Raw genomic sequence first — 22,540 nt, 5'->3', positions numbered from 1 at the left:
TTGACGAGTAGTTCCGAGAAGTTTTGAATAGTTCCGAATAGTTCCGAGAAGTTCCGAGTAGTTCCGAGAAGTTCCGAGTAGTTCCGAGTAGGTCCGAATAGTTCGAAGTAGTATCTGAGAAGTTTCGAGTAGTTCCGAGTAGTACCGAGTAGTTACAAGTAGTCCAGAGTAGTCCCGTGCAGTTCCGAGTAGTTCCGAGTAGTTCCGAGTATTTTTCTAGTATTTCCGAGTATTTTTCTAGTAGTTCCGAGTAGTGACGAGAAGTTTCGAGTAGTTCCGAGAAGTTCCGAGTAGTTCCGAGAAGTTCCGAGTAGTTCCGATAATTCAGAGTATTTCCGAGTAGTCCCGTGTAGTCCCGAGAAGTTCCGAGTAGTTCCGATTAGTTCCGATTAGTTCCGATTAGTTCCGAGTAGTTCCGAGTAGTCCCGAGTATTTCGGAGTATTTCGGAGTAGTTCCGAATTTTGACGAGTAGTTTTGAATAGTTCCGAATAGTTCCGAGAATTTCCGAGTAGTTCCGAGTAGTTCCGAGAAGTTCCGAGTAGTTCCGAGTAGGTCCGAATAGTTCGAAGTAGTATCTGAGAAGTTCCGAGAAGTTCCGGGAAGTTCCGGGTAGTTCCGAGTAGTTTCGAGTAGTTTCGAGTAGTTCCGAGTAGTACCGAGTAGTTACAAGTAGTCCCGAGTAGTCCCGTGCAGTTCCAAGTAGTTCCGAGTAGTTCCGAGTATTTTTCTAGTATTTCCGAGTATTTTCTAGTAATTCCGAGTAGTTCCGAGTAGTGACGAGAAGTTCCGAGTAGTTCCGAGAAGTTCCGAGTAGTTCCGAGAAGTTCCGAGTAGTCCCGATAATTCAGAGTATTTCCGAGTAGTTCCGAGTAGTTCCGATTAGTTCCGATTAGTTCCGAGTAGTCCCGAGTATTTCGGAGTATTTCGGAGTAGTTCCGATTAGTTCCGAGAAGTACCGAGAAGTTCCAAGAAGTTCCGAGAAGATCCGAGTAGTTCCGTGTAGTTCCGAGTAGTTTCCAAAATGGCCTAAAATGTATCGAATTACCATGTTCTGTGTTTTTTTGTCAACTTAAGTGTTATCGAAATGCTAAAAATTGCCTGAAATGAAATCAAATGCGATTTTAGGCTATTCTGTGCACTTTCATGTTTTGTGTCAAAAAGTATACCTAAATGCTATAAATAGCCAAACAAAGTAGATTTCAAATGAATAAATAACATCATCACAGTGTAGCATATTTTGCATTATTTAATTTAATACATTATAACTAATTTATAATAATATACATCATTTCATTTAAAATCAAACAGTGTCAAATTTATATCATGTGCACATGTATATACACTTTAACGTACTTCTTTTGTGAGAACACTTTATGTATTATTTTATACTAATGCAGCATAACACACAAATTCTATATTTTACAGCCAGGAAGAAGAATCAGCATAACTGTAATATTATCACGACTACCAGCTAATAATGCAGCTTCTACAAGTCGTTCACTCATGTTCTTGGAAAGATCTCTGTACCTTTCTTCTTCTGAAAGATACATATGTGACTGAGCATACATCATTTGCATTTCTGTCACTGTCGCAATGTCTGCTTCAATTCTATCATTTTCCGTCGTCAGTGTAGACATTAAACTTCCAAAATCTGTGCCTACATCTTCTTCTAAACATGTATCAATAATATTATTTTCCAATGTAGCCAATTTGTCATGGTTTTCATTTCTATCGCTTTTTTCTGTATACTGTTCATTGTTACTGGAAAATAACTGCATGGTTGATTTCATAGACTTTGTAAGTTTGTTCAAATGATCAGGTAGTGAGCAAGACATTTCAGCACTTGGCATCATTTCATAGATAATAGAGACAGCCTCATCTTCTGACAAAACTTCCCATAAACCATTGCTAGCTATAATTAGAAATTCTGCATACTGGTCGACTGTGACGGAGGTGGTATATGGATCAACTATGACTGCTTTTTTTAATTCTTGGTCGCCATGATTTCCTGAAATTACAATTATTAACTTTAAAATTACAACAAAAGTAACCATACAGTACCTGGAGACAGTGCAATAGGGTCACCCTAAAAAAATAGACAATTCTCACTCAAGAAATATTTACACATGCCTTTGGAAATAGCAAATGTGCAAATTTCCGGATATTTAATACATAATTACATTTTAGATACATTTTCGACCTTTGGCATGTCAAGCTTACCGTACCCATGTTAGTATTATAGATTCTAATATAGTAAGTTTGGGGAAGAAGGGGTATGCTCGCCCTCACCCACTCTGCAATCACCCGATAATTAGAGTATACATACCAAAACCTCTAGTTGTCTCCAGTATACCATTCACTCTAGCACCTTTTTGACTAGTATGAACTTCAGCACCAGCTTTTTTAACTCTGTTTATTTCATTTGCATTATTTAATGTGTGGTCTCTTGTTAGTTTGTATGCTTTACCATTCCTGCATAAAACTGCATGTACATTACCTAAACAAATTAAATGTAAAAAAATGTGGGTTTCTTGGTATAAATTATCTGCTCAAATAAACAACAAACTGAACTTGAAAGTATAAATATCAAGCACAGAATTTGCCAAAATTAAGAAGCTTTTTAGGTTATCATCGGCATGACATCATATATAACAACTTGCATGTTTTTATATAATTCTAAGATTTATCATAAATTCAAAACAAAAAAATAACTTTTTTTAATGCTTGATATCAAGTGCATTTATGTATGCTAAATCTTAAAGTAACAGCAGCAAAAAAAAAACCCCCCAAATCTTAACCAAACAAACCAACTACTCAATACTATAATAATAACCAAGAAAATAAATAAACCTGAATTTGCAATATATATGACTCCCTTTTTCTGTGGCATTCCAGGTGGACTATCTACATCTGTTAATTCATCCAATTCTGATGTACTTTCAATAACACAAGTTAGAGCTGAACAACCACTCCATCTTACACGAGACATTTCATCAACACCAAACTTTAACATGTCATCTGCGTGGATATAGGCTCTGTTAAAAGCTAACCCCATCTTTTCTGCAAATGGATTTTTTACACACTTCTTTTTAGAACGTTTTATCCTCCTATCAATGTTTTTTAAGTGTTGAATATTTTCATCACAGGTGTGCATAATTTGCTGGATAATATTTACACCTTCTTCATGAAGAATGTGCCTTATACTATCCTTCCGAATATTTTGTAATGGCTTTCTATCATATTCTTCAATTTCAATTTTTCCAGCATGGTTTACAGTACACCTGCAAGTGGTTTTAGGATCAAATCGAATCATTTCATTCAAAAGGAAATGATGAAAATCATATGCTACAATATCAGCTGCAAATCTACCATTATGACCATCATAAACTGCAAAAAAACACTTATTCATATCATTCCCAAAGAAGTCTTGGAATATGCAAGTATCTTCCATTTTGGACTTCCAACGTTCATTAGCATCAGAACAGAAACTCATAGCATGTATGCATGATGCACTACAGTTTAAAGGCTGGCCTACACAATCTACAACAACTGGCTCTGTCACTTCACGTAGATTATCATATGTACCCTGCATTACTGACTTTACAAATTCAAAAGCATCATTTATTCTCTGTATGGTGATCATATTAGAATATTTCGACAATTTCTTGATTAAATGCTGCCGACGTCTTAGTAGCAATTCCACATTTGGTGGTTTTTTGTTTTCATGGTAACCTAGTGTTAACAATGCATTATGGTATGTACGATGTTCTTGTAATTTTCTAATTTTGATACGTTTTTCACACATTTTACAAACAACGGTAATGTCTGTTTGCGGTTGTTGTATTTCTGTGTTTACAGGCCTATCTGTCAGATGGTAAGGTATAGTTTTGTCTATCGGTGTTTTGATTCCATTTTCAACGGAAACAGACGATGAACTGCTCATTTTGACTTTAACCTATGTTGATAAAAATAATATTAAATTATTATATAATAAAATTTACCTATGGGTTAGTAGGCCTACTACTAGCCAAACAAAATCAGTAGGCCACTCACTGAAAGCGGATAAAAAGTACTACATGGTTAGTTAACTCTGTTAAATCATGATATTGTAAAGTAATATGTATTACTATACCAGACCTGCTATAGCCTCTAGTACCACTACTAGATAGGCCTACAGTAGATATATTAATCATTATTGTTATGATAGCTTGGCTTATTACCTACACCATGTGAACTAGGCATTGTTAACTAAACTCCCTACACTACATCATTTTCCCCCTTATTTTGAATATAATAATAAGATAAGATAACTTTTATTGAACCTCAAAAAGGAATTCATTGCTCGTCATAGAAAATGTATACACAATATAAATACAATAAAAAGATAGAACAGCCATTCATATAAAAACATCAAAAAGACATCAAAAAGTATAATTATTTGGAAACGCCGAAAAAATTCAAAATAAGTTATTATCTTCTCGACTTCCTGTTGTACTGGATGATACCAGAATGAATGTATCCTTGGCATTGGTACGACAGCTACATCCCATCTTATTTCAAAATATTTACCAATTATTTGTTTTTTTAATGTCCAGAGAGTATTGTAAATTTGATTTCATGATAAATACAAGCTAGGTATTTAGCAGCTATGAATGCTCTTCGATTAAAAAAAGTGCAATAAAAGTAAATAATAGGAAGTTTTTGCAGTACCGTGCAGACATTAACTTTTAACGCAACTACCCAATTTGTAAACAAATCGATCTACGAGTGCTCAAGCATTACAAAAACTTTAGTTACGTACGCGTCAATGAAAAAGGTATCGAAAAATGGAAGAATCATTAAAATTCTGCAAAATAATAAAGAAAACAAATACAGTAGTAACTTTAAAATTTAATGTTTTATTTAAAGATGTATTGTCCCCTAAAAAAATAATTCTTAAAACATTTTTTTTTTGTATATTCAATTTTAATGTAATATAATAGTTATCCACTTTGACTAATGGATAAAAAAAAAATGTATTTACCTTTAAAAATGTCATTTAAAGCAAAAAATGGTCAAATTGTCTGCCAGCCAATAGATTTTTGGTTGAATTTAACCATTTATTTTGTCATTTTATAAGTGAAAACATGATTTTTTTTTTTCATGAAATCCCCGGAACACACTGTGAGCAAAGTGTTACTTTGGCTCAGCCATTAATAGCTCTAGGCCTAGGTGTGCACCAGGTCCAGGCATCATATCTAGGCTAGCCTAGTATAGTAGCCGGAGTATGGTCGAAGCGGCCGCCAAGCAAAGCGGCCGCCAGTTTAATATCGTCATTTGTATGGAACGCCATGTGCGCTTTAATCTTTGATTGTCGTTGTCAACACCATGGCCTATGGCCAGTTGAGTTACAGCTGTATGTATGGTCAAACCAATAAATATAAGCCAAATCATGAACTATTGAATCTTTATATTTCTATAAAAATTAAGTTTGCCGATAAATTAATGTATATTTTATTTGTATTTTAATATTAACTAACTAAATATATTTACATATACTATCGAATCATTAATAATTTACGTTTGTATCATAATCTACGTACTATTGAACCTTTATATCTCATTTACTATTTATTTATTTATATCTCTTTTTTTTTAAATATTGGCAGTGAAGGGAAAAAATAACGTTGAAGTGAAAAAATAACGTTGAAGTAACCCGACGTTTCTCGAGCACTCTCCTATCGAATCTTTATACATACGTATTGCATTAATAATTTACGTACGAATCCGAATCTTTATATCTCATTTACATACTATCGAATCTTCATACAGTATTGGAATAATTTACGTACGGTATTGCCAAATCTTTATATCTCGTTTACTTTACTATCGAATCTTCATACAGTATTGCAATAATAATTTACGTACGGTATTGCCGAATCTTTATATCTCGTTTACTTTACTATCGAATCTTCATACAGTATTGCAATAATGATTTACGTACGGTATTGCCGAATCTTTATATCTCGTTTACTTTACTATCGAATCTTCATACAGTATTGCAATAATTTACGTACGGTATTGCCGAATCTTTATATCTCGTTTACTTTACTATCGAATCTTCATACAGTATTGCAATAATAATTTACGTACGGTATTGCCGAATCTTTATATCTCGTTTACTTTACTATCGAATCTTTATACAGTATTGCAATATACTAATTTACGTACGGGGTTGCCGAATCTTTATATCTCATTTACATACTATCGAATCTTCATACAGTATTGCAATAATAATTTACGTACGGTATTGCCGAATCTTTATATCTCATTTACACTGTGTACTATCGAATCTTGTTTTTTTATTGATTAGTAATAGGGTGTGTTATACATTAAGTGTTATTCCATTGTAATACATTGTTTGTGTTTTCAATAAAGCAACATGGGGACGAAAACACGACCTTCTACAGCCGGCCATGTAGTTATTAGCAGAAATTCGCGTAATTAATTACCGTACCGTACAGACACTTGCATCTTATTTTAGTATTTAAAACTCATTTTAAATTGATCAATATTTATATATCTGAAGGTATAAATAATTTAGGATATTAAATAAATAAATTTATTTGGTTAATTGGTTGGCGGCCGCTTCGACCGTAATCCTAGTAGCCTAGGCCTAGAGGCTAGGCTAGGCCTACCATAACGCAGGCGCGCCTGTTATTATTATTATTAAAATTAATAATAACAATACTAGCTATAGGCCTAGGCGCTAGGCCTAGCTAGGCTAGTTAAGCCTGGCCTACTAGCCTACTAGGGCCTATAGGCTTAGCTAGGCCTAGGTCATATAGTAGGCCTAGGCCTATATAATTATATATAGGCTCCTAGCCTAGGCCTCGTATGTCTACAGGCCTAGGCTCTAGTCTAGTATATAGCCTAGGCTAGACCCTACCTAGCCTGTAGTGTAGGCCTAACTAATCTAATTTAGCCTTCCTTTTCAGGCAGGCTTCTTCTTCTTATTTTTGTAAGTACTTGATTGAACGCTTGCTTGAATGAAGTACCTTTAAAAGTATTGATACTCTAGTAACTAGGCGTAGATTTAGCAGGTTCAGTCACAAAATATTCTTTTTGCGGTGGTGATGGTTTAAAATTATATAGGCTAGGCCGGTCACACACCACAGAGTCGATCGGCGGTTTCGCTCTCCCTCCTCCCATCACAGATTTAATCCACGCCACCCCAACCACCACGCATAATAATAATAATAATAATGGGCATATTTTACGCCCTCAATGTTGTTGTTGTGAGTTTCCATAACAACAACAGTTCTCGGGGGGGGGGGGGGGGCGCGCTTCACCGTCGTACCAATCCAGGAGTTCTTCTACGCATGTGTAGATATCTAATACGTCATCATATATATATCGTATTTTATTTGCGGTCCGGCCATGTAGTATTTACTCGCACATCGCTATTTCATTTTATACCGTATTACTTAGACTTGCCCCAAGTCTGTATTTATTGTTTTTTTTTAAATTTATTTGTTTCTATTTCGACCGCGATTTTTGTCTGAAAATATCATATCCAAACTCAAGTAATACACGTATGAAACGCCATATGTGCAAAAATATTTATATTTTTACTAATATTAAGACAAAACTCCGTCTGGAGCCCAGACTACGTACATTCTAATAAATATATATCGCTTTCCCATACCATCCCACAGCTATATAGGCTAATACACATGAAATGAAAGTGTACCAAACATTTGCAGCAGTTGAAAAAGATAGTATAGATCATAATCGGGTTATATTTATGCTGTAGGAAAAAGGAGAATCATCGTAAATGAACTAATCATGCCTACTATTCCGGAAACCTGCCCTGACGTATGACAAATAATAAATATATTATTTGTCATCCTTCATAGCAGGATTGTATGATTCCCTCCCCCCCCCCCCCCCAGTCTAATGACGTATTATTATTTATACATCCATTTTTAAACGTCCCCACACTATTAAAAACGGATCTGCGCTAAAAACTCACACGCCTTTATAAAATTAAAAGCAAGAGTAGACATTTAAATTAATAATTGTACAGTAGTAGGAAATAATGATTTATAACAGCATGATTTGTATACTTTTATTTACAAAGACAAATAGACAGTTCATAAATGGTTTTTTTATAAATGTTATGTTCTATACTGATACCGTCTAGAAAAATCGATTTAAAGTTACATTGGCCAATGTATAACTTTTTTTTAAATCCTTTTTACAAAATATTAAATGCAGTAGCACAATATATATTTGCTATTAAATTAGCTAAAATGTAATTAGACTTTAAAGAATATCAATTTACATTTTTCAATATTTAGTCCCTTCCAAATCAATAATAATTGTGGAAGACATTAGTATTTACAAAGTTTACATACATGAAAAAAAGTTGAGAAAAATATAATCTAAAAAAAATGTTCACAAATAAATTTTTTAAAACAGTATTAATAATGCATGCATAAATAAACATAAAGTGTAAGAACTTTTTTAAGAATAAATCACAATACAGACTATTTTTCTCTCTTTTTAAATTGATATTAATTACTGAGTTGGTAGTAAATAGGTACAAATCAAGGTTGAAATACTCCTTACTGAGAGGAACCATTCACCCTTGTTTCTACAGAGATGACATCAGCTTCTATATCAGGGTTGACCACCTGATGAACACTGAAATGGGACTTGGAGCCATTGATCGTATATTTGTCATCGTTTGTGACCTTTTCTTGGAGGATGACCTCTAAAGTCGGAAAACCAGGAGGTTCGATAGTTGCAGCCGATTTTTGTGAAGTGGAGCGATGGTTGTAAGCAGACTCTTGTAATACTTTGTCGAGTGTGTTAAGACGAGTCATGTAAGGAAAGTTTTCACTATATGTATCACTGTTGCTATCTTCATCTGTTGACATAAGCATTCTGGAATTCACTGAAAAAGTGAACAGAAGTATTAAAATAAAATGAAAAATTATTTGTTTTTACTTTTATGGTTCTGGCGATCCCTTGCAATAACAAATATACTTACCGATTGATATACCGTATAGCATTTGATTTATTAATATGTAAACTGCCAATTTGTCCATCAGAGTTCAAAGGCTACGGTAGGCCTCTTTTTATAATTGACCATTAGCCCTTGCAGCATGCTAACCATTGCACCCCTAACTTGTTTTATCATACTACATGATAAGTTGATAACTTACTGTTTGGAGTCGAGTATGGGTCATATCCAAACGACGACGACGGAGGCGGATCAGGTCCATATGGTAGTTTCATGTGAGCATGTTTCATTAATGGTTGATTGGGAGGAAGAATAGTGGAATGACTAGGACGATAAAATAACACAGACGGAGACCAGCTCCCAAGAAAAACAGCAAAACATAACACAAATACCTGTTAAGATAAAATATAATATAAAATTAAATACTTAAATATTATGATTACAGTGTTTAATTTAAAAAAAAAATCATGTAAGCATAATTGTATTACAGTATTTAAAATATAAAAAAACAGTTATAATAATTAATAGCGATATTGAAACTTCAACTGCGCCATACTGTAGCAACAGTGAAAATATTAGTTCTTAATTGATATTTTGAATCAATTTAAAAGGTTACACACATGTTACTTTCACATGTGTTAAATTATCATCACAATAGAATTGACAGATTTAAATGGATGAATTGATGAGTTTATGCTAACAAAGTTAAAAAAGGTTTACATAAGCTTACAAAGTGTATTCAATAGAAATAAAATATTGTAGTACAATTGTCTATCAATGAACATGCTAAGATTGTCAAATATGTTAAAGTGAAACAAAAAATCACAAAAACAGGGAGAACCTGTAAAAGCCAACATGGCATCTAAAGACGCAGTGTTATTTTACTTATTAAACAATGTATAAATGTTTTATAAACATCTTACAGACTGATATACAGTAGTGCGTTTTCGATTTTCTTAATTGTATTAGAAATGTTTAATTATTACTGTATGTCATTATCAGAATAAAATCTGGTAAAAATTGTATTTTTAGCAGGGGATTTCACGAAACTCCTGCATCTACTGAGAGAGTTGGGAGGCCTATATTATTCAGTCATGGTCATATCAAACATAGTTTTACAGCACATAAAGTGTTAGTAACCCATTACAACAAATAGTATTAATATCAGTTAGCAATATTATTTATAGTGAAAAACTATGATGCAGTATGCAAATTTTGCTAATAATATTAGAACAAAACCCGTTACAAAATAAATTGTGAAAGAAAGACATAATATAGTATTCAGGTGCAGAGATACCTTTACCTCAATCCAAAAGAAGAAAAGTTACACAAAAAGTTTTAAAATATAAAAGGAATTGAGAAAACAGCGTTATTTGCATACTGCACCTGAGGTCAAGGGTGAAAGAAGCGGGGGATTTCTTGCTGGCTTTCTCATCAATCTCGTCACCTTCTGCTTTTACACCGTAAACGATACTGAATAGAAATAAGTTTACATGCGGTGATTTAAATCAAAATATTAGCAAAGAAATACATATTAATTGTATTAAAAAGAAAACTAAATTATAAATATTTCAAATAGCAGATAGTAATTAGGCAATCAATATTCAATTGGATTATATTCCACAGTGGGAATAAGTCATGTTTTTGCAGATGTCAGCAACAAAATACAATGTACATAAGTGCGAGGGAGGATTTCTATAAAATCAATATACGTCCGTAGCATCTGTTACATATATTACAAATCAGTGTAGTGCGTTATAAATTATCTACACCTCAGAATTTGTAACGGTCTGTTCATTAGATTGTCCAAGTGAAATAAAATTCCTTTTTATATCTGAATTAGTAATAGAATTGAATGAATGTTTTTAAAAGTTTTATGAAAATGTGCTGTTTCATCATGCATTAGGTAAGGTAAAATAAATGGTATTATACAGGCATTACATGCAGTTAATTAATACAAAAATATTTTTAGCAATACAAATCAAGTATTTAATTGAAATTACCAGTTGCACTTATGTATGGGCTACATTTGACATGACCAAAAGACACTTTACCTACAGTTGCACTTATGCATGGGCTACATTTGACATGACCAAAAGACACTTTACCTACAGTTGCACTTATGTATGGGCTACATTTGACATGACCAAAAGACACTTTACCTACAGTTGCACTTATGCATGGGCTACATTTGACATGACCAAAAGACACTTTACCTACAGTTGCACTTATGTATGGGCTACATTTGACATAACCAAAAGACACTTATACCTACATTTGTTTCTATCTAATTTAAGGTTCAAAAACTGCATTTTATTTAAAAATAAATACTACTATAATGTATTTGGGCCTCTTGCGATAATTTTTTCATCTTTAAACAGTAAAAAAGTTTAAATAATTCGATTATAATGATTTAAGCGGCCCACTATAAATACCAGGGTGCATTGATTGATATTTTTGTTTTATTTCTGCGATGCACCTACTTTTGATTGATCTTTAAAGCAAAACAAATAGAACAAAAAAACAATTAATGCAGGAACTAGGCCTGTAGCTGGCATACAATGTTCGTATGTTACTGCTGTTTTACCACCTAGGCCTACAAAACTAATCTTACCTAGGCCTATAGCTGGCATACAATGTTCGTATGTTACTGCTGTTTTACCACCTAGGCCTACAAAACTAATCTTACCTAGGCCTATAGCTGGCATACAATGTTCGTATGTTACTGCTGTTTTACCACCTAGGCCTACAAAACTAATCTTACCTAGGCCTATAGCTGGCATACAATTTGTTCGTACGTTACTGCTGTTTTACCACCTAGGCCTACAAAACTAATCTTACCTAGGCCTATAGCTGGCATACAATTTGTTCGTACGTTACTGCTGTTTTACCACCTAGGCCTACAAAACTAATCTTACCTAGGCCTATAGCTGGCATACAATGTTCGTACGTTACTGCTGTTTTACTACCTAGGCCTACAAAACTAATCTTACCTAGGCCTATAGCTGGCATACAATGTTCGTACGTTACTGCTGTTTTACCACCTAGGCCTACAAAACTAATCTTATCTAGGCCTATAGCTGGCATACAATGTTCGTACGTTACCGCTGTTTTACCACCTAGGCCTACAAAACTAATCTTACCTAGTCCTATAGCTGGCATACAATGTTCGTACGTTACTGCTGTTTTACCACCTAGGCCTACAAAACTAATCTTTCCTAGGCCTATAGCTGGTATACAATGTTCGTACGTTACTGCTGTTTTACCACCTAGGCCTACAAAACTAATCTTACCTAGGCCTATAGCTGGCATACAATGTTCGTATGTTACTGCTGTTTTACCACCTAGGCCTACAAAACTAATCTTACCTAGGCCTATAGCTGGCATACAATGTTCGTACGTTACTGCTGTTTTACCACTAGGCCTACAAAACTAATCTTACCTAGGCCTATAAGGCAGTCAAAAAAAGGACATTCGACACAAGTTACTTAGTGCATAGTTTTATTCGACACGAGTTACTTAGTGCATAGTTTTTCTCTTTTTATTATAAAAATGATAGGGAAAGTGTCTTTAAAGATCTTAACAGATATGACTAACTATTTAAAAAAATGAATTAATGTTAAAAATCTGGACTTACCATTAAACAAGTTCCTGTCTGGGTTGAAGTTGCTCGGATTGGTTTGGAAATCTTATTTGCAATAGACTGTAGTTTTGTAAGTTGTGTGACGAGTGTTTTGTTGTTACTTTCTAATGAGTCTACTCGCTTTTTTAAATCTGTGTTTTCTTGTGTGTACTGTTCCATTCTATTAACAAACAAGAATATCTTATATTAGTTACACCAGCAGACGAGACAAATCTGCAATTATATGAAGTTCACTCTTCCTTTATTTATCATAACAATAATTAATGAGGTAGTTTTGATTTGGATGAGCGAGACAGTTACTAAATGTTACTTCTATGATGAGAGTTACATAAGCATGGCCACTTACTTTCTTTCTAAAGCTTCAACATATTCTTTCTTTTTCCTTCTGCTTTCCTGTGCTGAAATCTGTATATAACAAAATATAGTTACTTAAGAGGAGATGAAAATGAATTACCAAGATAAAAGAATGGTTAAAACTTATACTATTAAAGTAGGTAGACTCATGTTCTAATAACTGACCTTATTTTTAATTTTCCTTCTGACTTTCTTTAGTGATTTTTCTTCTGACTTTGAGAGTGGAAGTTTGTTTGGAATAGGATAGCCTTCTGCAATTAATGTTCTCTTTTCTTCTTCTGTTAAAATAAGTGGTCCTGATTGTGGTAATCTCTGAAAGAGTAAATTAAAATAAAACATGGGTAGACAAAAGCTAAAGAAGATGATCGACTTATGTGATTGAATAATTTTACATTTGTTATTCCCTAAATGAAACTTAATTTGATTAGCAACAGTTCAGTCACAAAACCTACAGTACCCACATTTCATTGACCTTGCATTATAAAGTTCTAAATTCTAACAGGAAGTAGATCAGAAGGTCATATCAATTGAAACCCAGTATGGGCAAACATTCCTGACAGTCAATATCTGTTTTTATCTGAGAGAACTACTGTATATAAAAAATGTACATTAAAAAAATAAATACAGTATTGCCTATTGTAGTATAATATTAAATATTTTGTGACTGTACCAACCTGTACATTGGTAAACATAGGCTGTGTAATTGTTCTGGTTGTAGCTAATGGTTTCCTTGGTAGAGGTGAGATGTATGTTGGGCTGGGACAATCTGATGAAATGGAACTGCATCTATCAGGGCTGGCACCACCATCACTATCACTGTTATTGCTACTGGGAGGACTCGGTGGAAGTTGCACTTGATCAATTATGTTCACTATAAAATAAATCAATGTATTCATATTTTAAAATTCATACAAAAAATATATTTCTAAATATATGTAATGCACTTTCATTAAATTCAAAATTTAGAATTATTCTTGATATTACACCTGTTTCTCTGCAAATTTGGTTATGTGGTTCGAGTTTGAGATTTGAGATGTCTTGTGGCTTGGCTTGAATTGTGAGTTGTACGGCAGACGTTGTGATAGGTACTGCTTCTCTGAGAATGTATCTGATGTCACTGGTTTGTTCTTGCTTAAATTCAGGGATGGCTAATGGAACTTCCTGTTCCAATGATGGTACTTCAACATTGATTTCACCAGATTCAAAGTCTACAGGAAAAGGTAGGCAAGTGGTTAATAGATAACATCATTACTACATCCTGTCAGTAACCAAGACACTTAATACATTTTTTACACTATGATTAACAAAATTAAAAGACATAGATATTCAATAATTTAGTACTGTACGGTATTGTATACATTACCGTACACAAGCTTTACTAAGATTAGCAGATTAGTGTGCTTTTTGTCTCATCAACATATCTGTTTATTAATGTTGAATAGTGGCCCAGTTTTCATCAAATCCAGAGCTTTTTTTCTCTAAAAACTTAAAAAATGTTTCTTTGATTCATACCATGGAGTTGTATATCTTTCATCAGTGGTGATTGTAGGCCTAATTCGTTTGTCATGGAGTAGCTGTGATCTGTCTGGATATGTGGATTTGGTGAAAGACTTCCATCTTCACCAATACACTTACTGGACAGCAGCGGGTCATCATCAAAAAGGTTATGTAAGAGATCTGATGGCAAATCACTTAAATGTTCTGATAGAGGCTGCAAGACATAAAAAAAACAATTGCTCTTTTACTATTGTCCAGTCAGACAATCAATATAATAATAAATAATGATAATAATAATTTATAAAGCACACATCCACTAGAAGTGCTCAAGGCGTTACCAAAGTTGACCACGATCATGGGTTATCACAGCCAATAATTACATCTATACACAATTTTTACTATTTTATATTTTTACACAATTAAAATAGAAAATTTCCACACGGGCAAAGGAAAATGTAGAAACTGTAGAGAGTCAACCATCCACCACCTCCCTGCATTACTCGTAGTTAATACTATACTTCATACATTTGCTGCAGGACTGTGAATACACAAACATGTAAACTAACATTGTTAAGAAAGTTTCATAAACAAATATATGTTGAAAAAATTATTTATAAATTAATCAAATAATTGTAATACACTGCTAAAAACCAAAAGTAATATGAATGCAATCTAATTCCAACACCAATAGGCATTAATCTACCACATTTCATCTCTCACAGAGAAACATATGGTACAGGTTTGTAAACAATATTTTTTTCTGTGGAATAAGGTTACTCATGAAATATGAACCATATTGTTAATATATTATGGATCATGCTGTCATTTTACCACAACCAGTGTTGTTCACTATAATATTGTAGAAACATATGCAGTGTAGTGTTCTCAGTTTGATATCAATTGATGTTCTCGGCTATTTTTAAATGCAACAAATTTAGCATATAAAACTAAATTGAAGGGAGGGCATTCATCCAGGAAGAAACAGAGTATACAAGTTATTAATATACCATAAACATAATAAACAAGACTAAAAAACAATATTTAAATTTACTGATCTACATTAAAATTATATCTTTAAAATTAACTAATTACCAAGTTGTTGATGGTAAAATATTTGGATTTAGTACATCAACTTCAACCATTTAAACTACAAATTAAGCATTACATGGACCAACACTTTGGTGGCACAATTGATTTTTATTTATTGATATGTAGTCCTTGATAGTAAACCATTAATGTAAACTTACGTTGCAAGACAGTTTCGTCTAGCTGTCAGCTTGACTTCTTCAGTTGCTATGCGTTATGACGTCGATTGGTCTCCTTTCCAGCGGCCCCTAACCCTAACCATTAATGTAAACTTACGTTGCAAGACAGTTTCGTCTACCTGTCAGCTTGACTTCTTCAGTTGCTATGCGTTATGACGTCCATTGGTCTCCTAGCAAACGTAAGTTTACATTACTGGTTTACTATCAATGAACTACATATCAATATACTATCGAAACCAGAAGAAATGTTTTCACTATTGATTTTTATTTACCTTTAGTTATAGGCACAAATGAATGAAGTTTACTTTTTCTATGTTTCAACCTTAATTTCTTATAAATGTTCACTTAGACAGATGTTGCGACAAATGCCCAGTCTGTTTTGGAACCAACATAAAATACATGTATGAAAATGGTTTGATTTAATATAAACCAAGTTTAATGAACAGAAAATAATGTTTCATACAATTCTGTTGGTAGGCATATTATTAGTTTATGCTGAACTTCTTTAATAGAAAAACAATCTAAAAATCGGATAATTACAAAAAAACTCAAGTTTCATTCTATGAAAAACAGCATGCAATTTGATTCCTCTTAACAGCTGGGATCCTTACAACATAGCAACACAAAAATGTATCATTGACATTCAGCCAATCACAGAACTTCATATGTACATATGGTACAAATCTATTGGCAATCTGGTACAGTACTGCAATGTGCGGTCAAGTGTCAAGTTTGCGAAAATATCAAAATTGGATTGACTGGTATCAACTTTGCTGAATGTAATGTTATTACAGTCAATACTCTCAATATTTACTGCAGGTTTTAAGTTAAATGTTAATAATTATCAAGTTAACAAGAGAAAGTATGTTTTGTATACAATAATTAATCATTATGAACACCTTTGTACAGATGGGTCTGTAACTGGGTAAAGAAATGCTTTATCAAGTTAAGTGGCCTAGGTACCATATGTCCCATATGGTTTATGTGCAAAGCTTCCCAACACAAGGTCAAAATAAAATCACTTCTACTTGTTGTATCAGATCACTTCATATTAGATTTGATTTTGATATTTCTTGCTATACTTTCATCTACAGTATTTATCTACCTAGTTTATGTTAAATACATCAATCGGGCATAATAATAATAAACAACATTACTTCATTGTGTGGTTCACTCCAAAATAAGTGAAAATGTTCCTCAGTGTAAACGAAATAACTGATATTACATTACAGCTAAAAACCATAATATAAATAGATAAATAAAACTTTTATCACATATTGCTGCAAATATCAAATGGAGGTACAGTAATTTATTGACAGGCTATTTAATCAGTTTGCTCCATGGAACTATAGTTCCATGGTTGCTCACATCAGAAACATGCATATTGTTTAAACATGCTTATCATTTATCAACATTTTTTATTTTTGTTTAGTAGACTGCAACAGTTATCAATAAAGTCAGATAAACTTAGATATTTCAACATTGAACACAATGCATCAAATACTATATTTGTTCAAAGCTTACAATACATGATAGATTTAAACAAGATAGATATTTCAACATTGAACACAATGCATCAAATACTATATTTGTTCAAAGCTTACAATACATGATAGATTTAAACAAGAGGGAAGCAATAATGTCAAAACAAGGTTTATAATTTCAGAATATAAATTGTGAAAATTTCTCTCTGATTTAATGGAAAAACAGATTTAATTATGGATTATCATGGGATAGTGGCAAATAAACTTCTTCATTAATCAATAACAGTAGCTAGTAGTAACACCAGACCTAGGTACCAGAACACATGATTTAAGACTTGTAGGATTTATTATACAATCGTTAATACTTAACAACTAACAGAAATAAATGTATGTGCTCATATCTATATCAGAGTTAATTATAACAGTCAAATTTGCAGTTTGGATTGTTTTTGTCACACATAAAGTGGCCTTATGCATGTCTTAACATGACATGACATATTAAAAAGCCAAGGTGGTCACAGAAACAGAACTATAACAACAACACATAAGGCTAAGAGAAAGGCCAATTATATATTATACATATTTTATAACACAACAGGCAAAGAACATTAATTCTAAACTAAACCGCCTGTTGATATATTGAAATTTAATGAATTAATTTGAAACGATAAGATGAGGAAATCCCCCAAATATATATATAATAATGTATACTTGTTAAGCATCACCACCCTACCCGGCGGACGACCAAAAAAAAACACTAAAAAAGCCTATACTATAAAAACATTTGATTATTGTCAAGTGTACAGGAATCATTTTATTGCATTAAAATAGTGTTTTAAATAATTTTTCTTTCACCTTTTCAACATGAAGACCTGGATGGAACTTTTCTGAAAACAGTAGCTAACAAATCCTTGGTTAAATATAACCAAATCCTAACCCAAGGTCAATTTTCTTATCACTGGTAACATTGTTGCAAAAAACCAATCAGATTAGTTGAATGACTAGCATCTGGAAACTAATTTCCTCTCTAGCCTTCTTTGACATGTCAAAAATCAACAAGTCTATTCAAAACAAATTATACAGTATATTACATTCAGATATTGCATTGCTTTATTTCCATTCCTCGTTTACATATGTTGGATAGATTTATACAAGTTCGTTACAGAAACTTTTTAATGATTTGATAAAATATAAAAAACGACTAATCAATCTATCCTACACCTACTGTAAATAAACCCATTAGACTTAGGCCATGTTACTCATTGCAATATTAGCCTAGATTTATTGTACATTATTTATCTTCATAATTTATCAATACAGTACTTTTGATACAGTTGTGGGAATCAACAGCATTCTATGTGAAATATTGATTACGGTATTAACTGAAAACACATGCTTTGTGACTTTATATTCTCATCATTATTAACCCAATGAAGCTTCAATATGTAGTCTAGAAATAATTGTTACCAGGCATTATAAATCAAAACAAACTAATAGCAGACATTGTATTGTAAGAAAAAGATCATAAAATATACTACTGTATATTTTTTGGTTTAAAAATAATGTATGGAATTTTAAAGCCTATTAACAACTGTTGGTAGTAATCATACACCTGGTACAAAATTAAGTATTTCAGTCATGTCACAAACTAGTTGGTTGAACAGATCCTTTCATATTCTAGACAAATTGACACGCCTTCTATTGAAAATACTCAATTCAGATTCAAGATAAATGCCAACGTTACACATGAATAGCTTGATACATGTGGATATAGTGACTTACAATGGTATAGTTTACAATATCAATAATACACCTAGGCTTAACCGGTACACCCAGTTATATTATTAAACACCAAGGACCTTTATTCAATTTAAGGAGGAAGAAAGATTTTCTACTTTTTAAACAAGTTGAATGATTCCCTCCCTTGTCTTGCCAACACAAGTTTATGAAATCATGCAAACCGCATGGTATATCCAACTGCAACTTGTTGTATGCCTTTGAGGAAAAAAAAACAACTAAAAATACAATAAAATCGTAACTAACAGTAAATTATCACAAGTGTACAGGTAAAATTTGATTGTATTCAATGCTTTCTTTTAAGTTAAAAATGTATGGTTAATTTATTTTTTTATGTTTTAAAGAATTGGTGTCGGTTTATTTCAAAATAGTATTGGTAGCATAAAGCAATGTCAATGACCTATTTAGTACATCAAGAAAAAAAACAATTAAAAAAAATTGCATTCAGAGGTTGAAGCTTTAAATTAAACAAGTATTTTTCTTGACTTGAGATGAAAAAATAAACTATTCAACCAACATTACCTTGGCCAATAATGAATAGAGTTGAAGGTTAAGTTCAATATTGGTAAAGAAGATGGGAATAAACATTGTAAAAAAATAAGAATCAAAAGTCAACTATTCTGTTGCCGATTCACATTGTAATACCGAACTACAGTACACAAGCTTAAAATAGACAATATGATATCACATTGTGAATGAAGGTTCATATGTTGTTTTTAAATAAATTGAAGCCGATCCGCTACAAATCTTGAATTGTTACCTGCTAGCTATAAAAAACAATTAAAGATACTTATTGAAACATAAGTTATAAATTTGTGTAGTTTTTAAATTTTAAAACATTATTTAATTTGCTTTTAGATCTGAATTTCAATGCCCTGGTCCCAGGATTGTTGTACAATATACCTAGAAATATCTATAACATATACAGAAGTCTCATGAATATAATTATATTATAGCCCAGCTTTTATTAGTAAATCTAGTGATTAGATACTTAATCCATGGATACATCTTTTAGTATCAATCACTTCTTCTTACAGCACTTATAAATCACAGATAGTAAAACCTTACAACCTGTTGGACATTCTTCTAAAGATAAAAATCAATAGAACTGCACCTACACAAGTAATTATCTGCACTGATTATCTTTAAAAGTTATTGTGAAACACACTATTGTTAAATGGAGGATATTTGGATTAGTAAATCAAAAGGTTTCTAGCATCTGATTGGTTGATTTAAAATCAGGCTATACCATTGGTTTTTGGTTATGTCATAAGTAATTGTGTATTTGAAATTAGATAGTAAATTTTGTATCTCTATCATGCATTATTTTCTCCCACGATTGAAGGTACTATTAAATAGACAACTTTTTGTAAACTTTTTTGCAATTGGGTAGGCCTGAATATTGCTTGATAGGGAAACAACACATTATTAAAAGTTTACTCTAGAACAGTAATTTCTATTCTTTCTATTAATCCACAATAGAGGTTTTATATGATTGTTGAATAGGTAAACCTATTTTTTAAATGCACACAATTCCAACTTTACTTGTGATAACTGTGCCATCTAAATATCTTATTATAACTGTAAACATATTAACATAAAGTTGAAAATAAAACAACATATTGCAAGTTTATTATTTGTTATTACCTAACAAATGCCAAACAAGAAAGTTATAATTAAATATCTTTATTGCAAGCTTGTTTTTTTCTAGGTAGACAAGTTTCCTGTAAAATGCAGACACATGACTTCCTGTCTCGGCATTGCATCAGAATTTAACTCAAGTAACAATATTTTTGGAAACAGAAATTATTATTTTACTTGGTTAAAAAATCCAGATTAATTTTTTTTTTAAATCAATAATGGTATTATTTATTTTGTCATTTCGCTTTGAATATTGAGAAAAAGAAATGCATTTTGGTTTTATAATTATTTTCAATACAAACCAACCAATAATATCATCAATTATGTAAAAGGTGCAGTATGCAGATTTATTTGTTATTTAATCTAGTAAACCTGTAACCATATGGTTTGATATTTGTTTAAGAAACAGTAAACATATGCACAAATATTGTTGGACATGGTCAGTTAAACATAACAACACTACAAATGCTTTCTTCAAGAAATCATTGATGAGATAAAAAGATTCTGAAAAGTTTGTTCACTAGTGAATAAGTTTGAGGAATGCTATACACATTTATGTGAATGCATGCCAACTGGAATAGAACTAATAAGCGTTCTTTAAATCTATCAATGAAAATTCTTATGTATTCTTCTCAATTCATAAGAACAGATTTAGTCCGAGGACAAAACACCATTCAATTCAAGTATTTTATTTTAAATAAAGGAAACCCTCTTAAATGAAACAGTTGATTTATAACAATAGTGAATTGAATGAATATGGAAAAACCTCAAGGATTCTAGTGGGTGTGTCTGCAACACACCACCAGTGAAGCTGATAAGGATGAGGTGCCGGGAACCTTCTTAAAAATAAACATGGTTTTAAGAGGATTTTTATTAATCAGACTCTCAATAATTTAAATATTATTAATAAACTATAAAAGCATAGATCCAATTTTGAAAATTATCATTTCAGTCACACTGACTTTATTTAACACACATGACCGATTTGAAACAACTAATTTTAATGATCTGTATTTAATGAGGGAAGTGTTATTATAGTATGGACCTATATAAATTAGAGGTCCATGATTATAGTACTGTAAAACCATTTATTATTATATATTTAAGCTAATATTATTTAATATTAGAAAAGCATGCCATCAAGTTATGACTGTCTGGCATTATTTACAGTACTACTAGTAGTATTTTAGTGCTACGAAAAATTAAGATAAATCATAAAACATACGATAGTCCTAGCTTACTTTAATTATATATTACATGTTTAACATCATAAATAATAATAGATGGTCATCGGTTATCAGAAGACCATTTTAAGGTTTTGGGTAATAAATAATAGACTGGATCGGCTCCATATGGTTCCTCCCACTCGCTAAGCCCACTAATATAAATACCAAACAGTTAGTAATAAGATACGCTACTTACAACATTGTGAAAAACATCAGAGTCAAACAAATAATTGAAATCGGAGTCAATCATGTCCATGGGTTTGCTATCGCTGAGCAGGGCCTCCATTTTATCGTGGGGGTCTGCACAGGGTCTTGGTCAGGGTCCGGTCGGTTTCTGGTGGTGAAGCAATCCACTACCTTCGGTTCTGTCCTGTTCTATCACTTATCTGAAAGCGAATGATCAACACGAACTTTGAGGTCAAATGGGGAATCCTTTGGTAATTCCTAGCCGGCAATGCACAACTTAATAGTATCGAGTGTAATTAAATAGTTCGAATGGTATTTATTCGCTGTCTCTTTAATTTAAAAAAAAACGTAATGAAATCAGTTATTATATAAATCTAAACTGAAAATGAAAAACAAATGTGCAAGAATAATAACTCAAATAGTGAGTTTGAAGGGA

General features: G+C 32.4%; 2 protein-coding genes across 4 annotated transcripts; both read right to left on the bottom strand.

Annotated features, from left to right (window-relative positions):
- Window positions 1-1,226: 1,226 nt before the first annotated feature.
- Window positions 1,227-7,211, bottom strand: LOC140041149 (protein phosphatase 2C-like domain-containing protein 1). 3 transcript variants are annotated; one of them, XM_072087574.1, is made up of 4 exons: window positions 7,154-7,207; window positions 2,852-3,956; window positions 2,328-2,498; window positions 1,227-2,009 (listed from the first exon to the last, which is right to left on the bottom strand). In XM_072087574.1, the coding sequence occupies exons 1-4, from the start codon at window positions 7,190-7,192 to the stop codon at window positions 1,414-1,416; spliced, it is 1,911 nt and encodes a 636-aa protein (XP_071943675.1). In that variant the 5' UTR covers window positions 7,193-7,207; the 3' UTR covers window positions 1,227-1,413. The 3 variants fall into 3 exon arrangements, with proteins under 3 accessions (XP_071943675.1, XP_071943677.1, XP_071943676.1); XM_072087576.1 differs by lacking the exon at window positions 7,154-7,207 and adding an exon at window positions 7,010-7,032; XM_072087575.1 differs by having other exon boundaries at window positions 1,228-2,009; window positions 7,039-7,211.
- A 414-nt stretch (window positions 7,212-7,625) lies between these two features.
- Window positions 7,626-22,332, bottom strand: LOC140041150 (cyclic AMP-responsive element-binding protein 3-like protein 2). Its single transcript, XM_072087577.1, has 9 exons — window positions 22,115-22,332; window positions 14,521-14,719; window positions 13,995-14,216; window positions 13,683-13,879; window positions 13,174-13,320; window positions 13,001-13,059; window positions 12,649-12,814; window positions 9,214-9,403; window positions 7,626-8,942 (listed from the first exon to the last, which is right to left on the bottom strand). Exons 1-9 carry the CDS (start codon window positions 22,202-22,204, stop codon window positions 8,611-8,613), a joined length of 1,602 nt encoding a protein of 533 aa, XP_071943678.1. The 5' UTR covers window positions 22,205-22,332; the 3' UTR covers window positions 7,626-8,610.
- Between the last annotated feature and the right edge of the window lie 208 nt (window positions 22,333-22,540).

The sequence above is a fragment of the Antedon mediterranea genome, chromosome 2 (genome assembly GCF_964355755.1).
Source record: "Antedon mediterranea chromosome 2, ecAntMedi1.1, whole genome shotgun sequence".
NCBI classification, from domain to species: Eukaryota; Metazoa; Echinodermata; class Crinoidea; order Comatulida; family Antedonidae; genus Antedon; species Antedon mediterranea.
The sequence above is the reverse complement of the archived record's forward strand: the minus strand, read 5'-3'. Positions and strand labels throughout refer to the sequence as shown.